The following is a 23,677-nucleotide window of genomic DNA, read 5'->3' on the forward strand; positions in this document are numbered from 1 at the left end:
GGTGTAGAGACCTACTTGTGATGGCCAGGAAGGGGAAACGCACTAGGAAGAAGCAAAGTTGCCTCCCATGTTCAAGTGCTACCTAAATCACGACAATGTGAAAGGTAAAAACTGTGTGAAAGATAATTAAGGTAGAGAAAAAGACCCCTTTCTAGGGGGCCCATCTGAGCTAGGAATCAGACCTAGAAGTGACAAACAGGCAGGTACTGAAGTCAGGTGGAAGAGGTAATGGTGACATGCAAGAAAATGTTATAAAGGTTTACTGAAAGAGAAGAACAACTAGATGAACCACAGAACAAATCAAAAAGCTTGTTGGACAGTGTCACTGCTTTCAGCAATGGATCCACACAAGATCAAGGCTGAGATGATGGTGGTGTTGCAAAACAAAGGCCATGGTGCTTTCTGCTGCAGCTTGTCTTTTTGCTTCTGATTACTCTTCCTGTAGTCCTCGTTACCACTACTCAATGGACAGGTTCTGGGATGGTAAGGATGGTGCTGCTGATGATGATAATGATTGCTGTACACTTGAAAGGAAACACTTGTTTATCACTTTTTAAATTTCTTTCTTAGTAAATAAAGAAGTAAGCATCACTTCACATTATTTTAAAGAGAAGAAAGACAGGCAGAGACTATAACAAAGAGAGCTTTGAGTAGCAGGCAAGAGGGTAGCAAACTTCATTTGGTAATTGCTGGGGAGCCTCTGGGGGTGTTGGCCCAAGGAGTGATAAGGTCAAATGCTGTCTTCCCTACCACCCTGCCCACTCCTTTCAATCACTAAAGCAAGCTTTATTTGGTCCTTTGTACATTCTGCCTTTTAATAATCCAGAAAGAATACAGTGACTATTTATTAAGCATTTACAATGGTCCAAGACTTGTTATTACTTCATAACAGTTGTGCTTGGTAGTTATTCTTCTCATTGTGTACATGTGAAAACTGGGGCTCAGGGTAGCAATGTGATTTACCTAGAGTCACACAGCTAATAAGCAGTACAGCTGAAATTCCGGTCTGGGTTTGTCTGCCTCCAAAGCCAATGCTTTTAACTGCTACAGCTGTGGCTTCCTTTTGTCATGTCAGAGCTAAGAGGTACTTTATCTCCCATATCAGCCAGTAGGCTTGGCCCCTCTTCCTTGCTTGGCTCGGGTCTCCCCTCCACACAGCACAGCCCATGGTCTCCCATACCATGAACATTCAGGGAGTGCTTCTGGAGGACAGAATCATTCCAGGATGGAAGAGAGGAGCACCAGAAAGGAAAGGTGGGCTTAGGCACAGGTACTGCAGCCCAGATCAGATCAGCACTATGACAGAGAGGTAGAGGTAGAGGTAGAGATAGAGATAGAAGGAGGGAGGGAGGGAGGGAGAAGACAGGAAAATAGAACTGGCTTTCCAGCCCTCCTTTTTTGCCTCCCTCAGCTGGAGGAAGAGGGATGGAGGTGCAGCCATGATGGGAAAGAGAGTGAGTGGAAGGGGGAGCAGCTAGAGCAGCCTGCTGTTGCAGAAGCCTGGGCTCAGCCTCAAAACCCCCTCCTGTGCACTTGGGGTCCATCTCTGGCCCACTTGCTCCCCACTGCCTGAGCAAAGGGTTTGGGCTGCTCTTCCAGCACTCACCCAAATCCTGCCAAAGCACAGCTCACATCAGACCTAGACCCTCTTCAATCACAGCAAGGGCATTCTGAGAGGCAGAGGGGCTGGCCCAGAGATCCAGAGGGAGGCAGTGGCAAGGTAGGGGTCAGGATGCAGGTCTCCAGTTCCTCAGCTGAGGACTCTCTAGTCTGCATGGTCTAGATGGCTGAGGGTGAGGAAAAGGGGTGCTCCAAAGGCTGCCACAGAATATGCATGACAGGGCTGGAGCCAGAGGCAACATGTGCCAAAAGAAGGACATCCAGTGTTGGGTATTTGGGGGCTTACTAATCATTTCCACTCTCAATCTGGATTGAGAAAACAGGACAACCATTTCTAAAGGTAACTTTAGTCTTATATTGGACCTCAAAAGCACAAATGTTTGTATCTCCCCTCTTTCCCAGGACCCCACTAACATGAAAGTAAAGGAATAAAATAAGGTATGAACTCCTAACAGTGAAGCAGATGCAAGAGAAAGGATGATTATCAAAGGGTGAGAGACATCCACAAATTTCTGGAAGCAAAAAACAAACAGAAGACTGGTCACAGTCGAAGGACAGCCAGGGACACCACTCAGGGGCTTACAGCTGGGGAGGGAGCCACTTGGGCCACCAGAGGCCCGGGAGACTCCAGACTAGGAGATGGTAGGTATGAGGAAGGGGCTGAAAATGGGGGCAGGGGGAGGTAAATTGAAGGCAAATACAACCCCCAGACCCAGAGCACAAGCTCCCTGGCATTCACCCTTAGGCAAAATATCAGAGGGCTTTTAGCTAAAGAAATGAAACTATCTGGGATGAATTAGGGTACCCAGTGACATTTGGGTGCCCTCCAAGTAAAGTGCTTTTTTATTCTGCCATTTGGAGGACCCACATTACAACAGCCAGCTCCCTGGTGATCCATTTAAAATAAAGCCAGTGAGGGAACGAACCACCCCCAATAGGCAGACATCTCAGTCAGACCTTCTACTAACTCATTTATAAAGTATACAATGGAAAAAAATGAGAGAAAAGGTGAATAGACTAGAGGATCAATCTAGGAAGTTCAACATCCAACTAACATATTCCAAGAAGAGAAAACGAAGGGGCAGAAACTATCAGAGAAATTATGTAAGAAAACACAAAGTGCGTCAAATGGCAAGGGCTCACTGAGTACCAGGTGGGGTGAATGACAAGCAGACCTTGAGCTGAATGCTGGTTACATAAGGAATATTTGGCTGGTAAAAATTAACCAAGTCATTCATTTGTGATATGACCACTTTTCTATATTTCAGTATGAAGTTAAAAATGCTCTCCTAAAAATCTTCAAGTAAAATATCTCCCCAGAAGATGTGTTATGATTATCTTGTGGATTCAAGTACTCCACACAAGAGTAAACAACCAAGCAAATAAATAATAAGAAAGAAAGCCAGACACGGAGTCAGGGAGGGAGGCATAAAGAGAGTCCTGGTTCAAATATGAAACAAAATAAAAAGTGGTGTCATTTTGAGCAATTTGTAGAACATAAGAAAGGAAATTTCATTTGCTCTTGAAGCTAGAAACATTTTCCTGGGAGTACAGAGGTTGTGACAGTGGACCTGTGGGAAGTGATGTGCAATTACAGTGCATTTACTGGGTCCTGCGATGAATAATATTGACATAGCCATCATCACATAAACACAGTGTCTTGGTGTTCAAATTTTCAAATCAATTTGTCTAGCTAAAGCACTTGAAACCTAATTATTGTTACGGCACAGGATACAAATGTCACCAGCCTCACTGCATGCAAAGCTACTGAATACAGAAAAGCAGGAGGTGGAAGGGCTGAGGAGAGGTGGGAGGAATGATGGGGCACTAGTAACTACACCTTACAAACAGAGTGGTCAAGAGATATTGTGGAAAATTGATGGAACAACAAATCACCTATTAAAATAGTATTTAATAAGGTAACTAATAGAGGAAAACATAGTAATATAATTATCAAATTTTAGGAGGGGGGATGAGAAAGAGCCAGTTATAAATAAGTGAAATTCTCATTTGTCACAGCAGGAAGAATTCAATAGATAATGTTTACGGTTGATAAATGAAGAAATAACAATTGAAACACGTTATTTAGACATAGGAAGTTACCACCAGAAAACCTAAGTAGTGAAAGTGGTATTTCTGGGGGCTGAGAAGTGGGGGCATTGGCATTTTTTACCATGTATGTCCCTGTGTACTATTTGCATTTTTTAAAGATTTTATTTATTTATTTTTAGAGAGAGGGGAAAGGAGGGAGAAAGAGAGAGAGAGAGATTGAAACATCAATGTGCGGTTGCTGGGGGTCATGGCCTGCAACCCAGGCATGTACCCTGACTGGGAATTGAACCTGTGACACTTTGGTTTGCAGCCCGTGCTCAATCCACTGAGCTACGCCAGCCAGGATGTATTTTTTTATTATTATACATATTTAATTTATTTTTTTAAATTTATTTATTTATTTTTAGAGAGAGGGGAAGGAAGGAAGAAAGAGAGGGAGAGAAACATCAATGTGTGGTTACCTCTCACATGCCCCCCACTGGGGACCTAGCCTGCAACTCAGGCATGTGCCCTGACTGGGAATTGAACCAGTGACCCTTTGGTTCACAGGCTGACACTCAATCCACTGAGTCACACCAGCCAGAGTATTAGCTTTTTTTTTTTAACTGTGTAAACAGACTGCTTTGATTTAATTTTTAAAACAAGTCCCTCCTCTTTCTTTGGACCTCAGTCACCCACATGGTATACGCAAAAGGAGGAGGCTGATGATTCCAGAGGGAGGTGACATGAGGACCTCTTCTCCAATAGGTGCTTCTTTCCAGAGCAGGAGCAAGATGGGAGAGTGAGGGACTGGCTCCTCCCTAACTAACCCCTCAACTCCTCATGGGACCTCAGTCACCCATGCAGATGCAGCCTTGTCACTGCCTCAGCCTGCGCCATCCTCTGGTCCCTTTCAAACCCCACCATGGCCAGTCCAGCCTCTCTAGCCTTCCATTCATTCAACTACTTATACCCATTAGTTATTTATACCTGCCTGAGTCACAAAGGATTTGAGGTGAGGCAGAAACCAGATACAATGAGCCATGACAGAATCATATTTGGAAGGAGGAAATATACCAGTTTTCAGGAGAAGCAAATCTTTGCCAAGCACTGAATTCTTCAAGTCATTGTCCATGGGAGATTTCATGAAGGAGAAGAAAATGACTATTTTTGTTTTGTTGTGTTTTGCTTTGTTTCTTTTCAACTTTGTCTTATTTGAATGATATGCTATTTAAATATTTGGATGAGTTATCTCTTATTAAAACTGAAGAATTCCCTGCTAATACCATGATTGTGAAATGAGGTGCAAGAGCATATGCTTTGGCATAATTGTGGATTATGTCACTGGTGTTCTTCCCCCTGAAATGATTCTTTATTGAACACCCGAAAGACCATTCCAATGATCTTGGGTAATCCTGAGAATTGGGCATTGGCGTCCCATTTTATAAATGAGGGAACTAAAGCTCAGAGGAGGTAAAATGACTTAGCTGAGGTCGTCCAGTGGGTTGGAGCAGAGCCCAGATTCAAACTTAGGATCTGTCTGTCTTTAACACTCATTCTCTATGTATCATACCATGGGGTCTCAAAAGAAAAAAATGCACCCAGGCTGGAGACACCCTGTCCAAGGTAATGGGGACACACTGATGACAGATACAGGCCTGTCCTCTCCCATGAAAACAGAATAAGGGAGAGTGGGGTGACAGGTTGGCTGCCAGGCCAGAAACTGCCTCTGAGCTGCCTCACTTACCTAAATGAGGACGTGGAAGGCAGAAAGCAGCAGAAAGAAGGCTGGGCCTAAGTTGAGGAAGGGAAACTGTTAAGCCCAGTTATGAATATAGCAGGTCTAATATCTGAGGGGCTGAACCAGGGCAGAGGGTCTATCTGCTGTGGAAGCTAGAGAGCCTTTATTTAGGTGATGCCTCTTCTTCATCACTTCCTCCCCCACAAATCATCTAGCCTCCTTGAGCCCCAGTTTTCTCATCAGTAGAACACAAAGATAATGATCCCTGCATCCTCCACAGCATTTCAAGGCATAAAATCGTTCATTTAAGGGATGATGCTTTGATCACTGGTATTAATATGAGAGTGACTCATCTAATCAGAGCTCCTCTGCTCACACGTTGAATAGCCTTTCACAAGTCCTTTCTCTATCTGGGCCTCAGTGTTCTCATCTATGAAATGAACAGCCTAAGCTGGATGATTTCTTTTTAATTTAATCCTTACCTGAGGATATGTACACTGATTTTAGCAAGAAATGGAGAGACAGAGAGAGAGAGAGAGAGAGAGAGAGAGAGAGAGAGACATTGATGTAACAGAAACATTGATTGGTTGCCTCCCGTAAGCACCCTGACCCGGGATGGAACCCGCAACCTCGGTATGTGCCCAATCAGGAATTGAACCCACAGTGTTTTGGTGTATTGGACAACACTCCAACCAACTGAGCCACCTGACCAGGGCAACTGAGCTGGATCATTTTTAAGGGTCCTTCCAGCTCCAACTTTCTTGACCTTTATGCCAGTATTATTAAAACTCTTCTGGTCATGAACGGTCACCACCCCTCTGAACTCCGGAAGTGGACTTCACTTCCCTCTGTCACAGCACTTGTCATTGTGTTGTCATGATCTCCCCCCCCAATACATTATCTTTACTCCCACTGCCCGAGCTCAGGCCTTATCATCTCTCACGTAGACTATCACATCAGCCTCTTCACTGGATGCCCTCCAAACTACCTTCCAAACTGCCCTCTAGTGGGGTCTCTCCAAACATGATTCTCAGCAGTTCACCCCATACTCTACATTGCACACCTTTTCCCTCAGCTGAAAACCCTACATTGGCTTCCAATTCCCAACAGGATAAAGCTCCTGACCCTGCTCTTCGGGTGTCCTCATGATCTGGGCTGGCCAACTCTTCAGACTCTTCTCCAGACACTCCCTGCCTCCTTGTTTGTGCTCTAGCTTGTACTGACTGGATAAAAGTACTCTCCCCTGCCCCCCGTCCCCTGCCTCTGTACCCAGCATGAGGGTCTGCTCATGCTGTACCCTCTACATTAACCTCCTTTTTGCCAATTCCCACCAACCCACATACCACCCTTCTTCGCCTAGCTAACTCCTACTCATCCTCCAAGCCTCAGTTCAGGCATCACCTCCTCCAGGAAGCCCTCCCTGACAGGGCAGATGTTGCTCCTTTGGGTTCCCAGAACCCCCGTAGCTCCCCTTTGGCATAGCACACCCAATACCACATTGCAATCACCTGTTTCCATGACAATCTTCTTTATCCAAATCTGAGTGCTCTTGAGGCCAGGAACTGTATGATGTTAATCAAAGGACCTCCTGCCTACAACAGCACACGGTGTGCCACGTACTAAGCATACAGTATTCACTGCACTGACCTGTCTCTCAGAGACGTGGTAAGTTCCTACATGTCGCCTCCCTCCTGCTATTCCATAGCAGAGTTTTACAAAGTTATTATTCATCATAAAAATGCCTGGAACTGCTGAACACTTCATATGCATCATCTCTTTTAATTCTCACAACAATCACCATACGGTAGGTTATTTATGAATCGGCCAGCAGATCAGATGTGCACAGTTCTGTGAGATGCTTCCCAGTTCTACACGGACATTTGGGGGAAGAAAGAAATTAGCTACTTTTCATTACAGATACAATGACCATAATTCTAAACCGGTTTTGTAGAGGAGAATACTGTTTTTACTCAGGTGAATGCAGTACACTGCATTCCGGAATTTGGTAGGAAATCACAAGGCCCAGATATGCAAATCATATTATCCCTTTTAAAAAGCATAAAAATCAGACAGCTACAAATAAATGCATTTGATATTAGTGAAATGGCACATACAGAGTGATAACTGTAATAGGTTTTCTTCTACCATGTTAGAGGAGTCACCCTGGTCAGCAGCGTACCTCTGGTTTGTCATCTTTGTTTTGAAAAAGCAGTGATGCAACGATCTTGGCTGGGTTGTTTGGGTTGCTACGCTCCACCTCTAGGGGGCAGGGCAGCCTCACATACTATTTTCCATCCCTGTCCCTCAGCTTTCTATCCTGATCAGGAGCTTGATGAATGTGCTAGGCCGCCGCCAGAGGAATTTTCTGAAACATTTTTGTAGGGGGCAACATGAGTCTTGCATATCAGAAAACACACTATCGTCCCTGCTTCCAACTTGAGAAAACAGAGGCCCTGGAAGTTAAGTGACACACTCCTTTTCCAGCACCACACTTTCTCTGAATGCTAAGTTCCTGGAGAACTTCAGTTTCTAAGTGCTTGAGAATGGGCTTCCCAGTGTAAATGCTTTCAACATGGGTGCTCTGAGAGAGATCCAATGCCAGGAGGAAGTGAGAGTGACTAGCAAATGATCTTGCTCGAAATGAGTTACCTCAAAAGAGGAAATAAGTCACGTATTCATCATTTTCCCCTGTGACCAGTGTTTACTATTCTTTCAGGAAATACAGCAGGGAATGAGCCAGAGGGGCCGAGTCTTATTCTGACTCCAAGATACTGCACCTGGCCCAGGGTCTGAGCCCAGAAAAGACTTGATTGATAAATAACTAACTTCTTACTGGACTGGAAGGCCTGCACAGGACCTCTTTGCTCCTTTCAGAACAGAATATTCTTGCCTTGAGGGTCAAGACCATGATATGACATGGCCGCAGCACGAGACAAAAAAGTAACCATGGAAGATGGGCCTAAATGTCTCCAAAGTCTCATCTGCCTTTGTTACTCTGACAGTCTATAAACTGGGAGACTGCTGAGTGTGAGGAGCATCAGAGAGCAGAGGCCAAACAGCATCAGGGAGCTGGAGGGAAAAGCCACAGGGAAGCCAAGAGAATTCTGAAGTTGAGCCATCTCTCTATAAAAGTCCTGGAATGAAGAAAAACGTAGGCACCTGTGGCCATTAGTGCACCAGGACTTAATCTGACAGTCACTTGTCTATTCAACATTTATTGAGCAGCTACTATGTGCTGTGCTATGTGTTTACAAGCCTCTAGCTCCTTCACTCATACCCAGGGCACCTAGCATAGATACAATATGCACTCAATCTATGTCAGTTACATCACAGTCTGAAGGGGCTCTCAATCTAGTAGAGAGGACACGAGATGTAAACAAATAACCATCAATGTATAAAAAGGGCCAAAGTGCTCATTTCAAGGGTCAGGGATGGACCAAACATCAGGAGGCACCCACAAACAAACATGGGAGAGATGCCAGCAGAGCCAAGCCTAGGAACTGAATGGAGGAAGCCCAGGAGAAGGGAACAGCATGAGCAAAGACCCAGGGGGTAGCAGAAGGCTGAGTGAGCTAGCAGTAGGGAACACAGGCCAGTCTGGCTTGAGCACAGTCTGTGTGAGGGGGGCTGTAAAGAGATGAGAGGGGAGAGGTAAGTTGGGGGTTCATCGAAAGAGGCAGGAGAGTTTGAACATTTCTATTCTCCTGCAGGCAGAAGAGAGAATGAAACCACTGGAGCCCTGCGCAAAGCCTGGCCTGGCCGCACTTCATCAGAGGCTTGGCGAAGCAAGAGCAGGAGGGGTATCTATAGGGAGACCACGGCAAAAATCCGTGAGCCAATTAAGAGAAGGAGCTGGACTGGGACAGTAGTCCTGGGATCTCTGCTGCGGGAAGCCCTGAGCCACACCTGGACTGTTCTGTCTTTACACCCTGCCAGCCTGCGGGAGGTAACTGTGTAGCACAGGCTCAGGAGCCAGATGGTTCTGGGCTCCATGCAATTGTGTAACCTCAGGCAAGTAACCACACCTCTCTGATCCTCGTTACCTTGTCTGAAAAATGAGGATCATGCTATATCCACCTGGCAGGGACCCTGTGAAAATGAGGTAAGAGACAGTACTGCCTATGGGTAAGAACACTGAGGACGGACTCTGGGCTCCTAGCTCCTTCTCAGTTCTTCCCCTTATTCACTGCGTAACCTTGGTTGAGTTATTCAACTTTTGTGGACCTTGGTTTCCTCATCTGTAAAATGGTTTTAATAACAATATCTACATCAAAGGATTCAGGTGAAGACTGAAGGAATTCACGCATGGAAAGCGCTTAGAGCAAACAGTGCTTGGCACACAGTAAATGCAATAAAAGTATGATAACTATTATTACATAAAGCTGCATAAGGTGGCGCCTGGCATGCAGAAGGCTGAGACTCACTGAGCACACGTGTGGCCCCCTCTCCATGTTCCAGGACTTGATTGTGCTCCCAGTAAATTCAGAAGCCACAGCAGGCAGGGGTGGGACAGATGGAAAACCAGCCAGGGCAAGCTTGCATTCAGTCTTCTTCACACCTGCCCCTCCAGGAGACACACACTCTCTTCAAAGCCCCCGCCCCCCATCTGGGTCCTCGACCCTGACCTGGCCTATCCTGATCCTCTGGAAAATCTCCACTCCTCACCAGCCTTGCTACGCATTTTGTCCTGGGTTCCATCGTGATGGGGGGCCAGCCTGGAACCTCGTGTCTCAAGCACAGACAGCATGGTGTTGGCTCAGCCTGGTGGCCCTTCCTGCTATGTGCATGCACCTAAGAAATGTTTGTGGATGACAACAGCTCCATTGTTGCCCCAGATCTAGACAGAGGAGGAAGACTCCTCTAATTCTCATTCAACTTGACATTATCATTTCTTCCCACACGACTATAATGCTCTCAACACAGTAGGGGGAAGATAAATGGTTTTCCCTCCTGAGAAGGAGAGACCCTCCTGGGAAAAGCACAAAGACCCCACAGGAGACAGACTTCCCCAGGGCCCCTCCCTGGGCTTGCTCCCTTCCTCCCGGTTCTCTCAGTCCCTTTGGGGAACACTGACACCCCACTGCATGTGGGAGACAGCTATATGGTAGACCAGACGTTTCTCTGGATGTCAGGAACACCAGGTCAGGCCTCTGGTTGCTGTCTCCTAATGTGATGCAGCTTGTGGGGTGGGCAGGAGGTGGGAGCAGGGGACGGAGAGTTACCACCAAACCAGCTTCAGCTCACCACCGCCTACAGCAGAGCCAGAGCTGGGCCCATGCACAAAGCATGGGGAACACAGCTCTCTTCAGCATGGAGCGGCTCAGCACTGGCCCCCAGCATGCCTGTAAATCATTCCAGGTGACTGACTTGCAAGGGGGGCCAGGCCAAAATCAACAAAGAAAGCAAGGTTCTTTTCTGCTCATCTGGTGGGGGGGGCCAGGGGGGTTTGCAACAATTACAGGGAAAAAGACCTGAGTATTGGTAGCAACCTGCAGCTACTAAACAACAAACAAACAAATAAGTGAAGCCCTGACATGCAGAGGACCAGTGGCCAGAAGGAGGTCGGGCTTTATCTCGCTCTCTGCTGTTCTAGAAAGGCCACACCCAGACCACAGCAGAAGGCATACTGGCATCCGGGAACTTGTCCAGAAGACACAGTGCAGGAGGATGTGGGAATCCTGGGGGTGACAGCAGTGGGGGTGGACGTAACACCTGCTATCAATTGCAGCAGAGGGAAAGTTCACAGGATTGGGAGACTGTTTTATGGGTAGTGTGATTTCTGCTGTGTCGCTTCACATCTCTGAGCCCTCAGTTGCCTCAGCAGTAAAGTGTGGATTGTGTTGAGAGACGCACAGGGTCGGCCATGGGGAGGACTCAGTAAGTCCCTAGGCAGAGGGGGCCCTCCACAAGCAGCAGCTGGGTCCAGGCCCTTCTCTGCCCTCTTCCTCCACCAGAGGGAGCCCGGGGACCAGGAACGCCCAGCCTGTACCAGCATCTACCTATCCTCCCCCAATGCTGCAGCCTCTGCTGCTCAACTCCCACCCCGCCTGCCCTAGCTTCCAGAGGCAGCTTTCTCACCCACTCTACAAACCCAGAACAGGCCTGGCAGGGGAGTCGCTTGCAGCAGCTGTGGTAGCAGCAATGGCTACTGCATCAACAGGCCCTCCTGATGCCTGGCCAGGAGGAACAGTGGAAAGCAGGGAGACACAGCCTTCTTTCCTCCCTGACGACTCCCCCACTAATCCTAGAGTCATTTCCTCCCGCTCAGATCCTCTAGATACCTAAGGCTCTCCTCACCTCTCCCAGTTCATGACCCAACCAGATCCCTGAGGCCAAGAGATTCTTGTGGATTGGAAAGCTCTAATGGAAAGATAATGGGCATCGAAGACAGGTGGGCTTGGGTTCTAGTCCCAGATCCATCAGGAACTAGCAGCATAACCTTGGGCAAAGTCTCTTCATCCCGGAGCCTCAGTTTCCCCATCTCTAAAATGGAGTTACTAATGCTCACTGCACAGGGCCTGTTGTGAGGACCAAAAGAGAAAATACTGGATGTGCAAGTATTTAATGTGTGGTTAGGAGGAATCCAAAGAACTATCTAACCCCTCTTATTAATCCAGTAGGAAATGTGAACCCAGGAAATCTAACAAGAACTGGGAAGGAGCGAGAGGTTGGCTTGTGTGGATGGCAGAAGCACAGAGCTCAAGAGCAAACGGGCTGCCAGCCAGCCAAGAGATTCAAACCTACGTCTGCAGGATGGAGAGTCTCAGTGTCACGGAATCCTGGAATTGAGGGAGGCCCAGGTCCTTTCATCGGGCTTCACACCCGACTTAGGAAGTGTGCTTTCTCCAGCTCTCCTGGCCCCCTGCTGGGCCTCTGCTGGACATGTCCTAGCCAGCTCCCACCCCCCACCTCTTGAGGCAGCCCACTGCATCATCAGAAGACCAGGTTGGAAAGGTCTCCCTGATTTATTCCCAATTTTTCCCACTGCTCCCGGTTCTGTTCCCTGGAGCCACACATAATGAGGCTGCCTCTTCTGTCACAGGCCTGATCACCCTAGAAGAGTCCACAGCCAGACTGAGGACCACAATACCTATCCAGTCTCCCTCTGCTCTCCTCCTACCATGGCCCTCTCCTGAAAGAAGACTAAGACAGTGCTTACTTGATCCAGACCCTCCTCCCTCCAGTGTGTGGCCCCAAGCCCCATGCAGTCAGCCCTGCAGGAATGGGCTCCCAGCAGCCCCACCTGGTCAGGAGAGCCCATCTCCCTGCCCGCCCCCCCCCCCCACACTACTCTGGGACAGTCCACCGCAAAATTCAGCCAAGAGTGCACTGCAGTGGGGCCCAGCCGGGCCCTCGAGCTGCAGCTGCTGATCCTGGGGCCCAGCCATCTCAACCCAGCACCCCAGTCTGCTGCCTCACCACGGGGGAGTTGCAGAGAGCTGTCTCCGGCAGATTTCCTGAGGCAGAAGGCTTCCCCACCCCCAGCCCAGCCTCCAAGAGACACTCCACCGGTTGTGGCACATGGTAGGACCAGCTGAGCAGTGAGAGGAGGGGGAAGGCTGTCCATTCGCTAGAGGACTTCAGACTTGCTCTGTAGTGTGGCTGGATTAGTGACAGAACCATCAAATTTAAGCTGGAGTGGCCCCTAAAGAGCATTCAAGGCAGACCTTGCCTTTGAAAAAGATATAGCCAGAGAAAGGAAGGGACTCAGTCAAGGTCACAAAGCCAATCTGCAGCAGAGCTGGAAGGGGAACCCAGGTCTCCTAACTCCCAGTTCAGTCTTCTTTCCAATCTAGCAGATAGAAATGAGGGAGCCTTTAGGGCAGCCCGCATGCCCTTGACATTTATCAGTTTAACATCTCTCAGCCTGACATTTATCCTGCCCAGCAGTTTACTGTGGTATCTGTGTGGAAGAAGTGGACCCAGCCCATGTCCCACCAACCCAAGAGATAATGCCAAGGTGTCCCAAATAGGCAGACACACAGACCCCAGCACAGAAACTGGCCCTGATCCAAGAAGAGGGAAGCTCTGTAGACTTCTCTTCCTTGTCTGCTCTTTAGCTGGGTGGTGTTTTTCTTTAGGTGGAGAGGGGGGTGGTCTTTGAGGAACTAGCCACGGGTTAGGCCTCCATCTTTGCTCCCCAGGCCAGGATGTGCTGCAGTTCCCCTCCCATGGATGTCTCAGCCTCCAGCAGCCATTCTGGTCCCCACCTGCCTCCCTGAGAAAGGATGGAGCTGAGGCTGCCAGAGGAGACAAGATCAGGCCTGCACTCAGGACCTGCAGAGGAGACCCCAACAGGAAAAAAAAAAAAAAAGGAGGTGGGTTTTCTTTTCCTGGGCGCTCTGAGTTGGCACCTTCACACAGAATAAACACATCCTAAACAAACAAACAAATAAATGGAAAGCCATCCCCTGGCAAGGCTACAGCCAGGGAGTGAAAAAAGTGGAGGGGCGATGACTGCTGTAGGCTCTCCCTCTCCCTGGCTGCGGTTCTGAGAAAGAAGAGATGCCTGCTCCCATAGGGCCGACCCAGTCTGGGGTGGCTAGACAAGGGGCCTCTGGCCCATGAGGGGTCCGGGTTCCTCCTAACAGAATGGGACAGGAGAGAAGGACATGGAATCAGGCATCGGGTTCTGACTTTACCAACTAGCCAAGTTGGAGAGGGAATAAAAGGGGAAGAGGCAGGGGTACAAACACGTTCCTTACTTTCTCTGTAGGGTTGTGGCCGGGCTGGTGCTGGTACTGGTGCTGTGGCCGCCACCGGCCCCGGGACTGGAGCTCCTGGATGCGCCACGGCTTAGTTGGCCCCGCTCCCGAGCTGAATAGCCGCCTTCCTTTTCGCGGCCCGGGTGCGTGGGTCCGGCCTCCCGCCCTCCCCGCTCGCGACCCAGGGCTGGGTTCTCGTGGTGCAGGTGGCACTGGGCCACGTCGCGCTCTCGGGCTGGGTAACCAGTAGTGTCCTGGAACGGGTAGGAGGCGTCCCGCTCCTTGTCCCGATACACCGCCTCCCGGTTCTGGTAGGTGCCGTCCCGGTTCGGGTACCCCACGTCCCGGGCCGCCTGATGGAACTGGCTCTCCCGCAGCTCGCGGTGGTGGAACTGGGTGTCCCGCAGGTTCTGGTACTGGCTCTCGCGGCCCGGGCTGTCCCGTGCGCCGTGGGGGTCCCTGTGCAGCTCCCCACGGTGCAGCTGGCTCTCCTCTCTCAAGTCGCGGTTCTCCTGGGTAAGCTGGTCCAGCTGGCCCTCCAGCTCCTCGATGCGCCGCCTCTGGGTCTCCAGCAGCTGCTGCTGGCTCTCTATGATATTGTTCAGCTCCAGCAGGTACTCCACCGCCCGGTTGGGGCTTTCGGATCCCGGGCCGCCCGGGGGCCCCGACCCCGCCTCCATCCTGGCTGCCCAGGGACAGGGGAAGGGGCAGGAAAGCCCGGTCCCCGCTTTCTCACGGCGCCACCCTCCCCCGGGCCCAGCCGGGGGAGGGGGCCGGCGGGACGCGAGGGCGCGCACCGGGCTTGAGGGCCCGGGGGCCCGGGGGGGCCCGGGAGACAGCGCTGGGTCCGGCAGCACGGGGAGCAGGAGCTGAGGCTACCGCTTCTGCCGCCACCGCCACCACCACGGCACCGGAGGACGCGGCCCACGGCGCTCCGCCCGTTGCGGAGTGACTGCGCAGCGCGGCCGCGCGGGACCGCCCCGGCCGCCGGCCCGCCCCCCGCCCCTGCCCCCACCCCGTTCTCCCGGCCCGCCCCCGCGCGCCCCACCTGCCAAAGCCACCAGCGTCCAGAGTGGGACCCGCCCTAGGCACCCGGGCCAGCCGCGTCACAGGCTGCCGGAGATCGCTCCCTTCAGCGGTCCCAGGGTCCTCACCCAACGCTTCCTAACGAAGTCCTCCACGCCAATCCGTCCAATGCACCCCGGGTCCGCCAGGCCCAAGACAGTCATCTAAGACATCCCAGGAACCCCCATCTCAGGCAGCCCCCACCCCCACCGCCGGTGCAGGCATCCCACGGACTCCCTATCTCCTTTGGGTCTTCCAATCCCAAGTGTCAGATACCCGCCAATTTAGCCAGTGCCTGGGTCCTCCAACCAAAGCAGTCTCAGGATCTCCCATCCCAATAAGCCCTGGGACTTACCATCGCAGACAGACTTAGGATCAAAGCTCTGTATATTCCTTCAACCCTCATTTTCTTCTCTTCTTTGGAAATGTCTTCCACATTCAGCCTATTATCTCCATCCAGTGAAACTGTTCCCATCCTTAAATGCCACCTTATTGAAGCCAACCCTGATTTCCCCAGCTAGAAGTGCTCTCTTTTTCTCCCCTCTTGACTTCCCACTGCACTTCCTCTACACTTCTCTTGTGGCATTTGTGGGACAAATGGAACTGTGCTTCATAGCACACTCGTTTCCATTCTTGTTTTTTTGTCCTCTGCCAGACTGAACTCCTTAAATCCAGAAACATGTCTTCATTCGCCTCTGTGAGCACATTGCGGTAGAGGAGAAAGCATGTTTTCTAATCAGAACAAAAAATGATTTAAATTTCATCTTCTTTCTGAACTTTCATTTCCCTACCGACAACACCTACCTCACAAGGTGGTCCTGGAAAAAAGCATGCAAAAAACATTTGGCACAGAAAAGATAACCCACAGAATGGGAGAAAATGTATGCAAGTGATGTATCTCCTAAGGGCTTTGCGTCCAAATTATGTAAAGAACTCTTACAGGTAAACAACCCAACAATGATTTGAATACACATTCCTCCAAAGATGTACAAATGACCAGTGAGCACATGAAAAGATTCTCAACATCATTAGCCCTCAGGGAAATGCAGATCAAAACCACAATGAGCTTCCCAAGGTGTTTTTCTGGGTTCCTGTTGTGACTAAGAGGAAAACTTTCACAATGTACAGAACCCTTGCTGTTCTGCAGATGAATAAGGGGGATGTCCTTAAATTCCTTGCAGCAGAAACCCACCTAGGTAGCACCAAACTTGACTTTCAAATGAAATGGCACATCTCCAAAAGGAAAAGTGATGAAATCAAAGGGGTGTAGGATCAAGGGTGGGAAAAAAGGATGGCTGGGGTGGGGGGGGTGGGGGGGAATGGGCACAAGTGTACTTGAACAACAATTAAAAAAAAGAAAAACAGCAATCACAAAAAAGTATTTAAAAGAAAAAATAGGAAAAGTGATGGTATCTGCATCATAAATCTGAAGAGAGGCTGGAAGAAGCTTCTGCTGGCAGCTCATGCCATTGTTGCCACTGAAAAACCCTGCTGATGTTAGTATCACATTGTCCAGGAACACTGGCCAGCGAGCTGTGCTGGTTTGCTGCTGCCACCAGGGCCACTACTGATGCTGGCTGCCTCATGCCTGGAACATTCACTAACCAGAATCAGACAGCCTGCTAGAAGCCATTGGCTTCCCGTGATTCCCGATCCCAGGGATGGCCATCAGCCTCTCACAGAGGCATCTTATATTAACCTGCCCACCGTTGCTCTGTGTCACACAGACGCTTCCTCTTCTCTGCGTGGACATTGCCATCCCTGCAACAACAAGGGAGCTCACTCAGCGGGTGTGTTGTGCATGTGCAGGACCATATCCTGTGAGCATCCATGGGAGGTCCTGCCTGATCTTTACTTCCACAAAGATCCTAAAGAGATTGAAAATGGAGAGCAGGCTGCCGCTGAAAAAGGCTGTGACCACAGAGGAATTTCAGGGTGCATAGAAGGCTGCTCCGGCTTTCCGAGTTTATTGCTGCTCAGCCCGAGATCACTGAATGGGTAGGAATAACCACTGGGTGGTCTTAAGATGTTCCTCCACATGCTCCTAAATGGAAAATGGAAATAAGGTTGTTGAAAAATAAACATCAGCTTCTTAAAACACACACACACTGAGATACCATTTACACCCACCATGAGAGCTAAAATAAAAAGGACAGACAAGGAGAAGTATTGGTGAGCAAGTGAAGAAATTGGAACCCTCATTCTTTGCTGATGGGAATGTAAAATGGTGCATCCAAATTGGTGAGACGATTTGTAAGTGTCTCAAAATGTTAAACACAAAGTTATCATAGGACCCAGGAATTCCACTCCTAGGTATATACACAAGATAAATAAATACATACATCCACACAAACATTTGAACATGAATGATCATAACAGCCTTATTCATAATAGTCAAGATATGGAAACAATCAAATGTCTATCTATTGATGGTGAATAAGGAAAGAAAATGTGGCACATCCACACAGTGCAACATTATTCAGCCTTACAACGGAATGAAGTCCTGAGGCATGCTAAAATGTGGGTAAACCTTGAAAACATGATGCTAAAAGAGACTCAGAGGGACACATATTGTATGATCCTCTTTATCTAAAATTCAAGAATAGGCAAATCCATGGAGACAAAGAGTAGAATAGTGATTTCCAGGGACTGGGGCATGGGTTGGGGAAAGAGGAGTGACTGCTAATGGGTATGGGTTTTTTTCTGGAAGGGGGTGAGGAGAGTGAAAATGTTCTAGAATTGGATTGTGGTGATGGCTGCACAACCCCATTCATGAAAAACCACTGAATTAGACACTTTTAAGGGAGAATTTTCTGGTATGTGAATTATGTCTTGATAAAGCTGGCTTCAAAAAACAGCTTGCAAAGACAGAGTCCAGCGCATCATAGTAATCACAATAATAATAACTGACACATCTGTGGTGCTTCCCATGTGACAGGCGCTGCACTAAGCTCTTTACATGTACAAACTCACATCATCCTCTTGAGAGCCCAGTGAGGTAGGTACTGTTATTACCTCCCCCTTACAGTGAGAAAGTAAAGCCCAGAGGTTGAATGACTTGCCTAAGTTCACCCAGAGGCATAGCCAGGATGCTCGGATGTTTCCTTCTCACTTCTTTATACCTTTCCTTACACATTGTACGAAACTGGTGTTCCATAAGTGTTAAATCAATACATCCATCAAACTTCTATTCATCCAGAGAACATTTACAGAGCATGTATTATGTCCTAGGCAATTAATTGCATTCTGTCCTTATCCCTACTTCTCTCATTCAGATTCCCTGTGGGGTAGGGACAGAGAGATGCAAAGATTCATTCACAAAGTGTTTACTGAGTGCCTACTATGTCAATCACTATTCTAGACACTGAGAAGATAGCAGTAAACAAAAGAGACAACAATCTCTAACTTCATAGAGCTCACAGGGGGAGAAAGACCATAAACATAGAGACTATAGAGAGCATGTTGGATGGTGTACTGGGTTGAATAAAACTCTCCAAAACTTGATGTCCATCCTGTGAATGTGACCTTATTTGGAAATAAGTGTCTTTGCAGATTTGTTCAAGTTCAGGTGAGGTCATACTCTATGGGTGTGGGTCCTAATTCAATGATTAGGGTCCTTATAAGAAAAAGGAAATTTGGACATAGACCCACGCACACTGAGAATGCCATGTGAAGATGGAGGCAGAGATTGGAGTCTACAACCCAAGGAATGCCAAGGATTGCCGGCAACCACCTCAAACTGGAAGAGGCAGTGAAGAGTTATTCCCTAGAACCCTCAGAGAGTATGACCCTGCTGACCTTGATTTCACACTTCTAGCCTCCAGAACAGAGACAGAATAAATATCCACTGTTTTAAGCCACCCAGCTTGTAGTACTTTGTTATGGCAGCCCTAGAAAACTAACATAGATGGAGAAAAACAAAACAGGGAAGGATGATGGAGAGCTCTGGGTGAATCAAACATTGCCTGTGCCCTCAGGGAGTTCCCAGTCTAGTCAGAGAGCTACAACCATAAGTCACAAACAGGACTAACACGACAGAATGTGCAAGGCACTAGAGTGGAGGCACCAAGACTGTGGTGCTGGGATGTCTTTATGGATGTGAAGGTATTTGAGCCGAGCTTAGGATTTCTACAGGTAGAAGTGGTAGAGCTGAGAAATACCTGTGGAAGGGAGCCATGTCCAGTGGGAAGAAAGGAACAATCAGGAAAACAGTGCCTGTTTGGGGAACTGCATATAGTTTGGTTGAAGAGAGTATGAGAGAGATGTGTGTGTGTGTTGTAAGGCATAGGAAGAGATGGGAAGGCATGGCTTGATTCAGTTTGGAGAAGACTCATTGATGAACTGGAGCATTGGGGAGGGGGGGAGAGAGAGAGAGAGAGAGAGAGAAACGTTGATTTGTTGCTCCATTCATTCATGCACTCATCAGTTGCTTCCTGCATATGTCCTCACGGGGATCAAACCTACAACCTTGGTGTCTCAGGATGACGCTCTAACAAACTTAGCTACCCGGCTAGTGCTAGACCTTCTTTTATAGACAATGAAAGTCATGGAAGGTTTTTGAGCAAGAGTAACATGGTAGGAGGGGAGGGGGTCCACATGGATACTGTATATACTGAATATTACACACTATGAGGTGGGTCTTGTGTTGGTTACTTGTTCTTGTGCCTACTGCCTCCCCAGAGGCATTTCCCAGAAGCTTCGGCCCCTGGTATGATTACCCTAGAGCCAGCTTTGCTAAGGAATACAGAGCTCAAGCAGAAAAGAGACCTGAAAACCACATCTCCCAACTGCCGGTACCCAGTCAACAAGAACTTGTCGTGATAACAAGAGCCATGAAATATTTTCCTCCCATGCAAAGGTGGCATCTGTTCAAATTGGTTTTTCCTATTGGATTCTCACAGCTCTTCTCATAAGCAGATCTTCTGTACCTGTTAGCTGCCAGACACATAATGGGAAAATCAGATTTAAAAACAGAAATCATTGGTCTTTCCCTCAGAGTTTACAGTCCAGAATGTCAGAGCTGAAGCAACCTTAGAGATGAACTTGTTTTTCATATGAGGGCACTGAGGACCAGAGAGAAATGATTTGCACAGACTTGCTGTATAACTACTAGACTACAATTTCTCATTTGGGCTATTTGCTGAGGTTTGGTGTTCCAAAGAGTCTTAAGATTGCAGATTTTAAGAGCAGAGTGGTAGGGAAGTGACCATCTGTGAGAAACATAGGAGAAGGAAAACGGGAGGGAAAAGGAAGACGCTTATCTCTGTGGGGATCCCTAAGGAGATAGCAGTACTTAAAACTGAGACAGCATTTGTCTAATTAATTAATTATCCTTCCAGTCCTTTTTTCCCTACTGGGGGAAGGGCCAAGATGTAGCCAAAGTGCCTGTCAGTCTTGAACAGTTTCACAGAAAACCATCCTAACAGGCCAGTCAAGAGTTTTGTTTTAGGAACAATTTTCTCTGCGAAGATGATTTGTAAGCTTGATCCTGTCAGAACATAAAACCACACAGCCCAATGCTTTTCCAATTTTGTCCTAGCTGCCATAAAACTTTGAGCCAAATTCAGAGTCCAATTATAATCCAGTTCATTTTAGGTACCTGGCAACATCTATTCCTGCTTCCTTTACATGGGTCTCTGCTCTGTTTTCTTCCACATTTTTATCCCCAATTGTCTTTCTTTCATGTCGCAACTGATAAGTTGCCTAAGATTCTCTTTAAAGTAGGCAGGATATAAATCTTATATAAACTAAACTATATTTACAGATGCTAAAGGGATTTGAATCAATAAAGAACATTGGAAAGAACAGATGATATTTGGCCTAGAGGAGAGCTGGCTTATGAAGACATGATTACTGGCTTCAAATATCCAATAGGCTGTCAGCGGTGGCGGGGGTGGGGCATTGTGGTGGATTTATTGTGCTTAGCTCCAAAGGGTGCAGCCAGAAACAATGGATGAAAACTATGGGGAGACAGAATCCCAAAGGGAAGAAATCTCTCACAGGCAAATCTCAGGGAAGATGGTTAATTCCCCATCCCTGGAGATCTTCAAGTAGTGGCTGGATGGCCTCATTTGGAGGGTCTATTGCAAAGGAAAGGTAAATACTGGATAGGGCTGTTGGATAAGATGATTTTTAAGGGCTCTCCCTGATATATGCAAAACAGTTCTAGATGTAAAAAAGACGACTGGGGGTGGAGTGGGAAGAGGGGACAGGAAAGAAAGAAACAAAGGTTCATCGAATGCTAGAACATTCTAGCCCAAAGCAGTGAACTGTAACTGTTCCTAAGACTCTTGCAAAAGGACAAATGGTCTGTAAACAGAACCCAAGCCTGCCTTTCTCCAGTCCTAGTCCATGTGAGTCCTATAGAACAGGAGAAATAGAAGAATCAGCCACATTGTTCCTGTTGCCATCTAACTGGCCGTTATTCAAGGAAGAGCAGATCAAGTCTGTTAGAGCTGGATGGGACCTTAGAGATCCTGTAGCCCTAATCTCTCATTGCAGAGCTGGAGAGAAAGAGGCCCAGGGTGGGAAGGGGCCTGTATACCTATCAGGCACTTCACCTGATCACATGCAGCTGCAGGGAGCTTTCAATCTCCTAAATGGGCCTGGCTCGAGGTCCTTGCACATGGTGGGCACCCAGCAAGCAGGTAGAAAATTGGACTGGATTGCCCAGAAGGGCTGGAGCTAGAACCTAGGCATTTTGACCCTAGCCTATGAAGCTTTCCAAGACAAAATTTTATCCAATTCAATTCGACAGACATTTATTTGGCATCCCTGTGTGCCAGGGCTGGAGCTATAGAAAGAGACGAACCAGAGGCAGGCTGTGCCTTCAAGGAGGAAACAGCTCCTCCAGGGAGCTGGGCTTTTCCCTTCTCAGGCCCTGTGCACCTGCTGTTCTTTTGGCGTGTAAAGCTGTTTTCACTGCCTACTTACCGTCTATTCATCCTTCAGATCTCAGTTCAAATGTCAGTTCATCAGTGGCGCCTTCTCTCCCAGACGACGTAGATCCCTCTGATATAGCCTCTCAGTGAGTCTTTCTTCCTTAAACTTAGCAAGTGTGTAATTATATATTGATTTGTGAGGTTCTTTGTTTGCTTCCGTCCTGCTTCCTTCACTAGACTGTTGGCTCTAAAAGGGCAGATACTCTGTCTCTTGCTCCACATTGTAGCGCAAGCCTGGCAAAAAACCTGGGACATGGTAGGTAAGCAATAAGCTATTCATATTTGTTGAATGCCTAAATCAACAATCTAATGGAATATCTGACAGATAAATTATAACTACAATTCAATGTGATAAGGGGTATAAGGTGATATAGAAATCAGTTCCCTAGGAAGGAGGAAGCAAGCTCCTTTATCAATGGAGCTGGCCTTGCAGAATGTGTATGCTGCCAGACATCAAAGCACGGGCCGAACAGCACAGCCTTGATACAATGCCTGTTGTATTCAGACAAGCCAAAGCTGTGTGTCAGCCTTTTTCTATGTCCCCAGCCCCCTGAGAAGTGGGCCAGTTCTGCCATACAGGGACAGACTGAGGGACACCTGAGAGCCGATTGGGATTCTGGCACGACTGGCAAAATCAGACCACATGGGGCTGGCAAGGCCAAAAGGATGCTCCCGACATTCGAGATCCAAGGATCTCTCTGTTCTTCAGTGCTCTCCTCTAGAAGAAAAGGACTGAGAGGATTGGTTGGTCCTGGAATCAGGGGACAGTTCTGTGCCTTTTGGGTGGGGTTAGTCCTACTGCCAGGCATAAGAGAATGTTGCCCTCTAGTGGTAGTGATGATGATGATGATGATGATGATGATGATGACGACGACAACGACGACGACGACTAGTGGATGTGGTCCTTGCTAGGGTGACGAACAATCCTGTTCTGCCTGAGATTGTTTCAGCACTGAAATTCTGCTTCCCAGGGAGCCTCCAAATCCCAGGGAAACTAGGACAGTTGGTCATCCTACCCCTCAATGGCATTCAATGCACTCTGCATACACATGATTTCATTAGATGGCTCATAACCCTCAAAGGCAGAGATGAGGGCTCAGGCTCCAAAAATCTGCAGAGCATTAGACATGCAGCCCATTTCCCAGATGAGGAAAGAAAGCCATACAGAAGGGAAATAACTTCCTTGTTCAACAGCACATTGCAAGTTGATGGCAGAACTGGGATCTAGGTCTCCAAACCCACAGCCCAGTGCTCTTTGTCTCTGCCTGGCATGCCTTCACCTATTTCATCATTGTGTCTGGGTCCCACACCCTCCAGGAAGCCTTGCCTAAGCTACCCACTCCTTAACCCTTTCAGAAAGCTTCCCCCTCTTCAAGCCTGAAACACTCATTTGGCACTTCGCACATGCTATAGGTACTGTTTTATTTAAAATCCTTTAAATGTATAACTAGCAAGAAAAAAAGTTCCTCAGACCACCCAACCCCCTTGGAGATACTGGGGAGGAGAGCACCCTCTGGGGTGAAGAGTCTCAGGTGTGCCCATAGCTCATCCAGGGCCCTGAAGCAAGGACATTT

The 23,677-nt window shown here is 48.2% G+C and overlaps 1 protein-coding gene across 3 annotated transcripts in view; it reads right to left on the reverse strand.

The window, feature by feature from the left end:
• The window catches only part of IQSEC2 (IQ motif and Sec7 domain ArfGEF 2), a 76,573-nt gene extending 61,551 nt beyond the window's left edge, over positions 1-15,022 (reverse strand). Inside the window, exon 1 of one of the 3 annotated variants that reach the window (XM_036016905.1) lies at positions 14,098-15,022. In XM_036016905.1, coding sequence (XP_035872798.1) covers positions 14,098-14,777 — 680 coding nt within the window. In that variant the 5' untranslated portion in view covers positions 14,778-15,022. The remainder of the gene's footprint in view (positions 1-14,097) is intronic. The other 2 variants (XM_028522251.2, XM_036016909.1) reach the window with 2 other exon arrangements.
• Positions 15,023-23,677: the final 8,655 nt, after the last annotated feature.

The sequence above is a fragment of the Phyllostomus discolor genome, chromosome X, assembly GCF_004126475.2.
Source record: "Phyllostomus discolor isolate MPI-MPIP mPhyDis1 chromosome X, mPhyDis1.pri.v3, whole genome shotgun sequence".
In the NCBI taxonomy this organism is placed as follows: Eukaryota; Metazoa; Chordata; class Mammalia; order Chiroptera; family Phyllostomidae; genus Phyllostomus; species Phyllostomus discolor.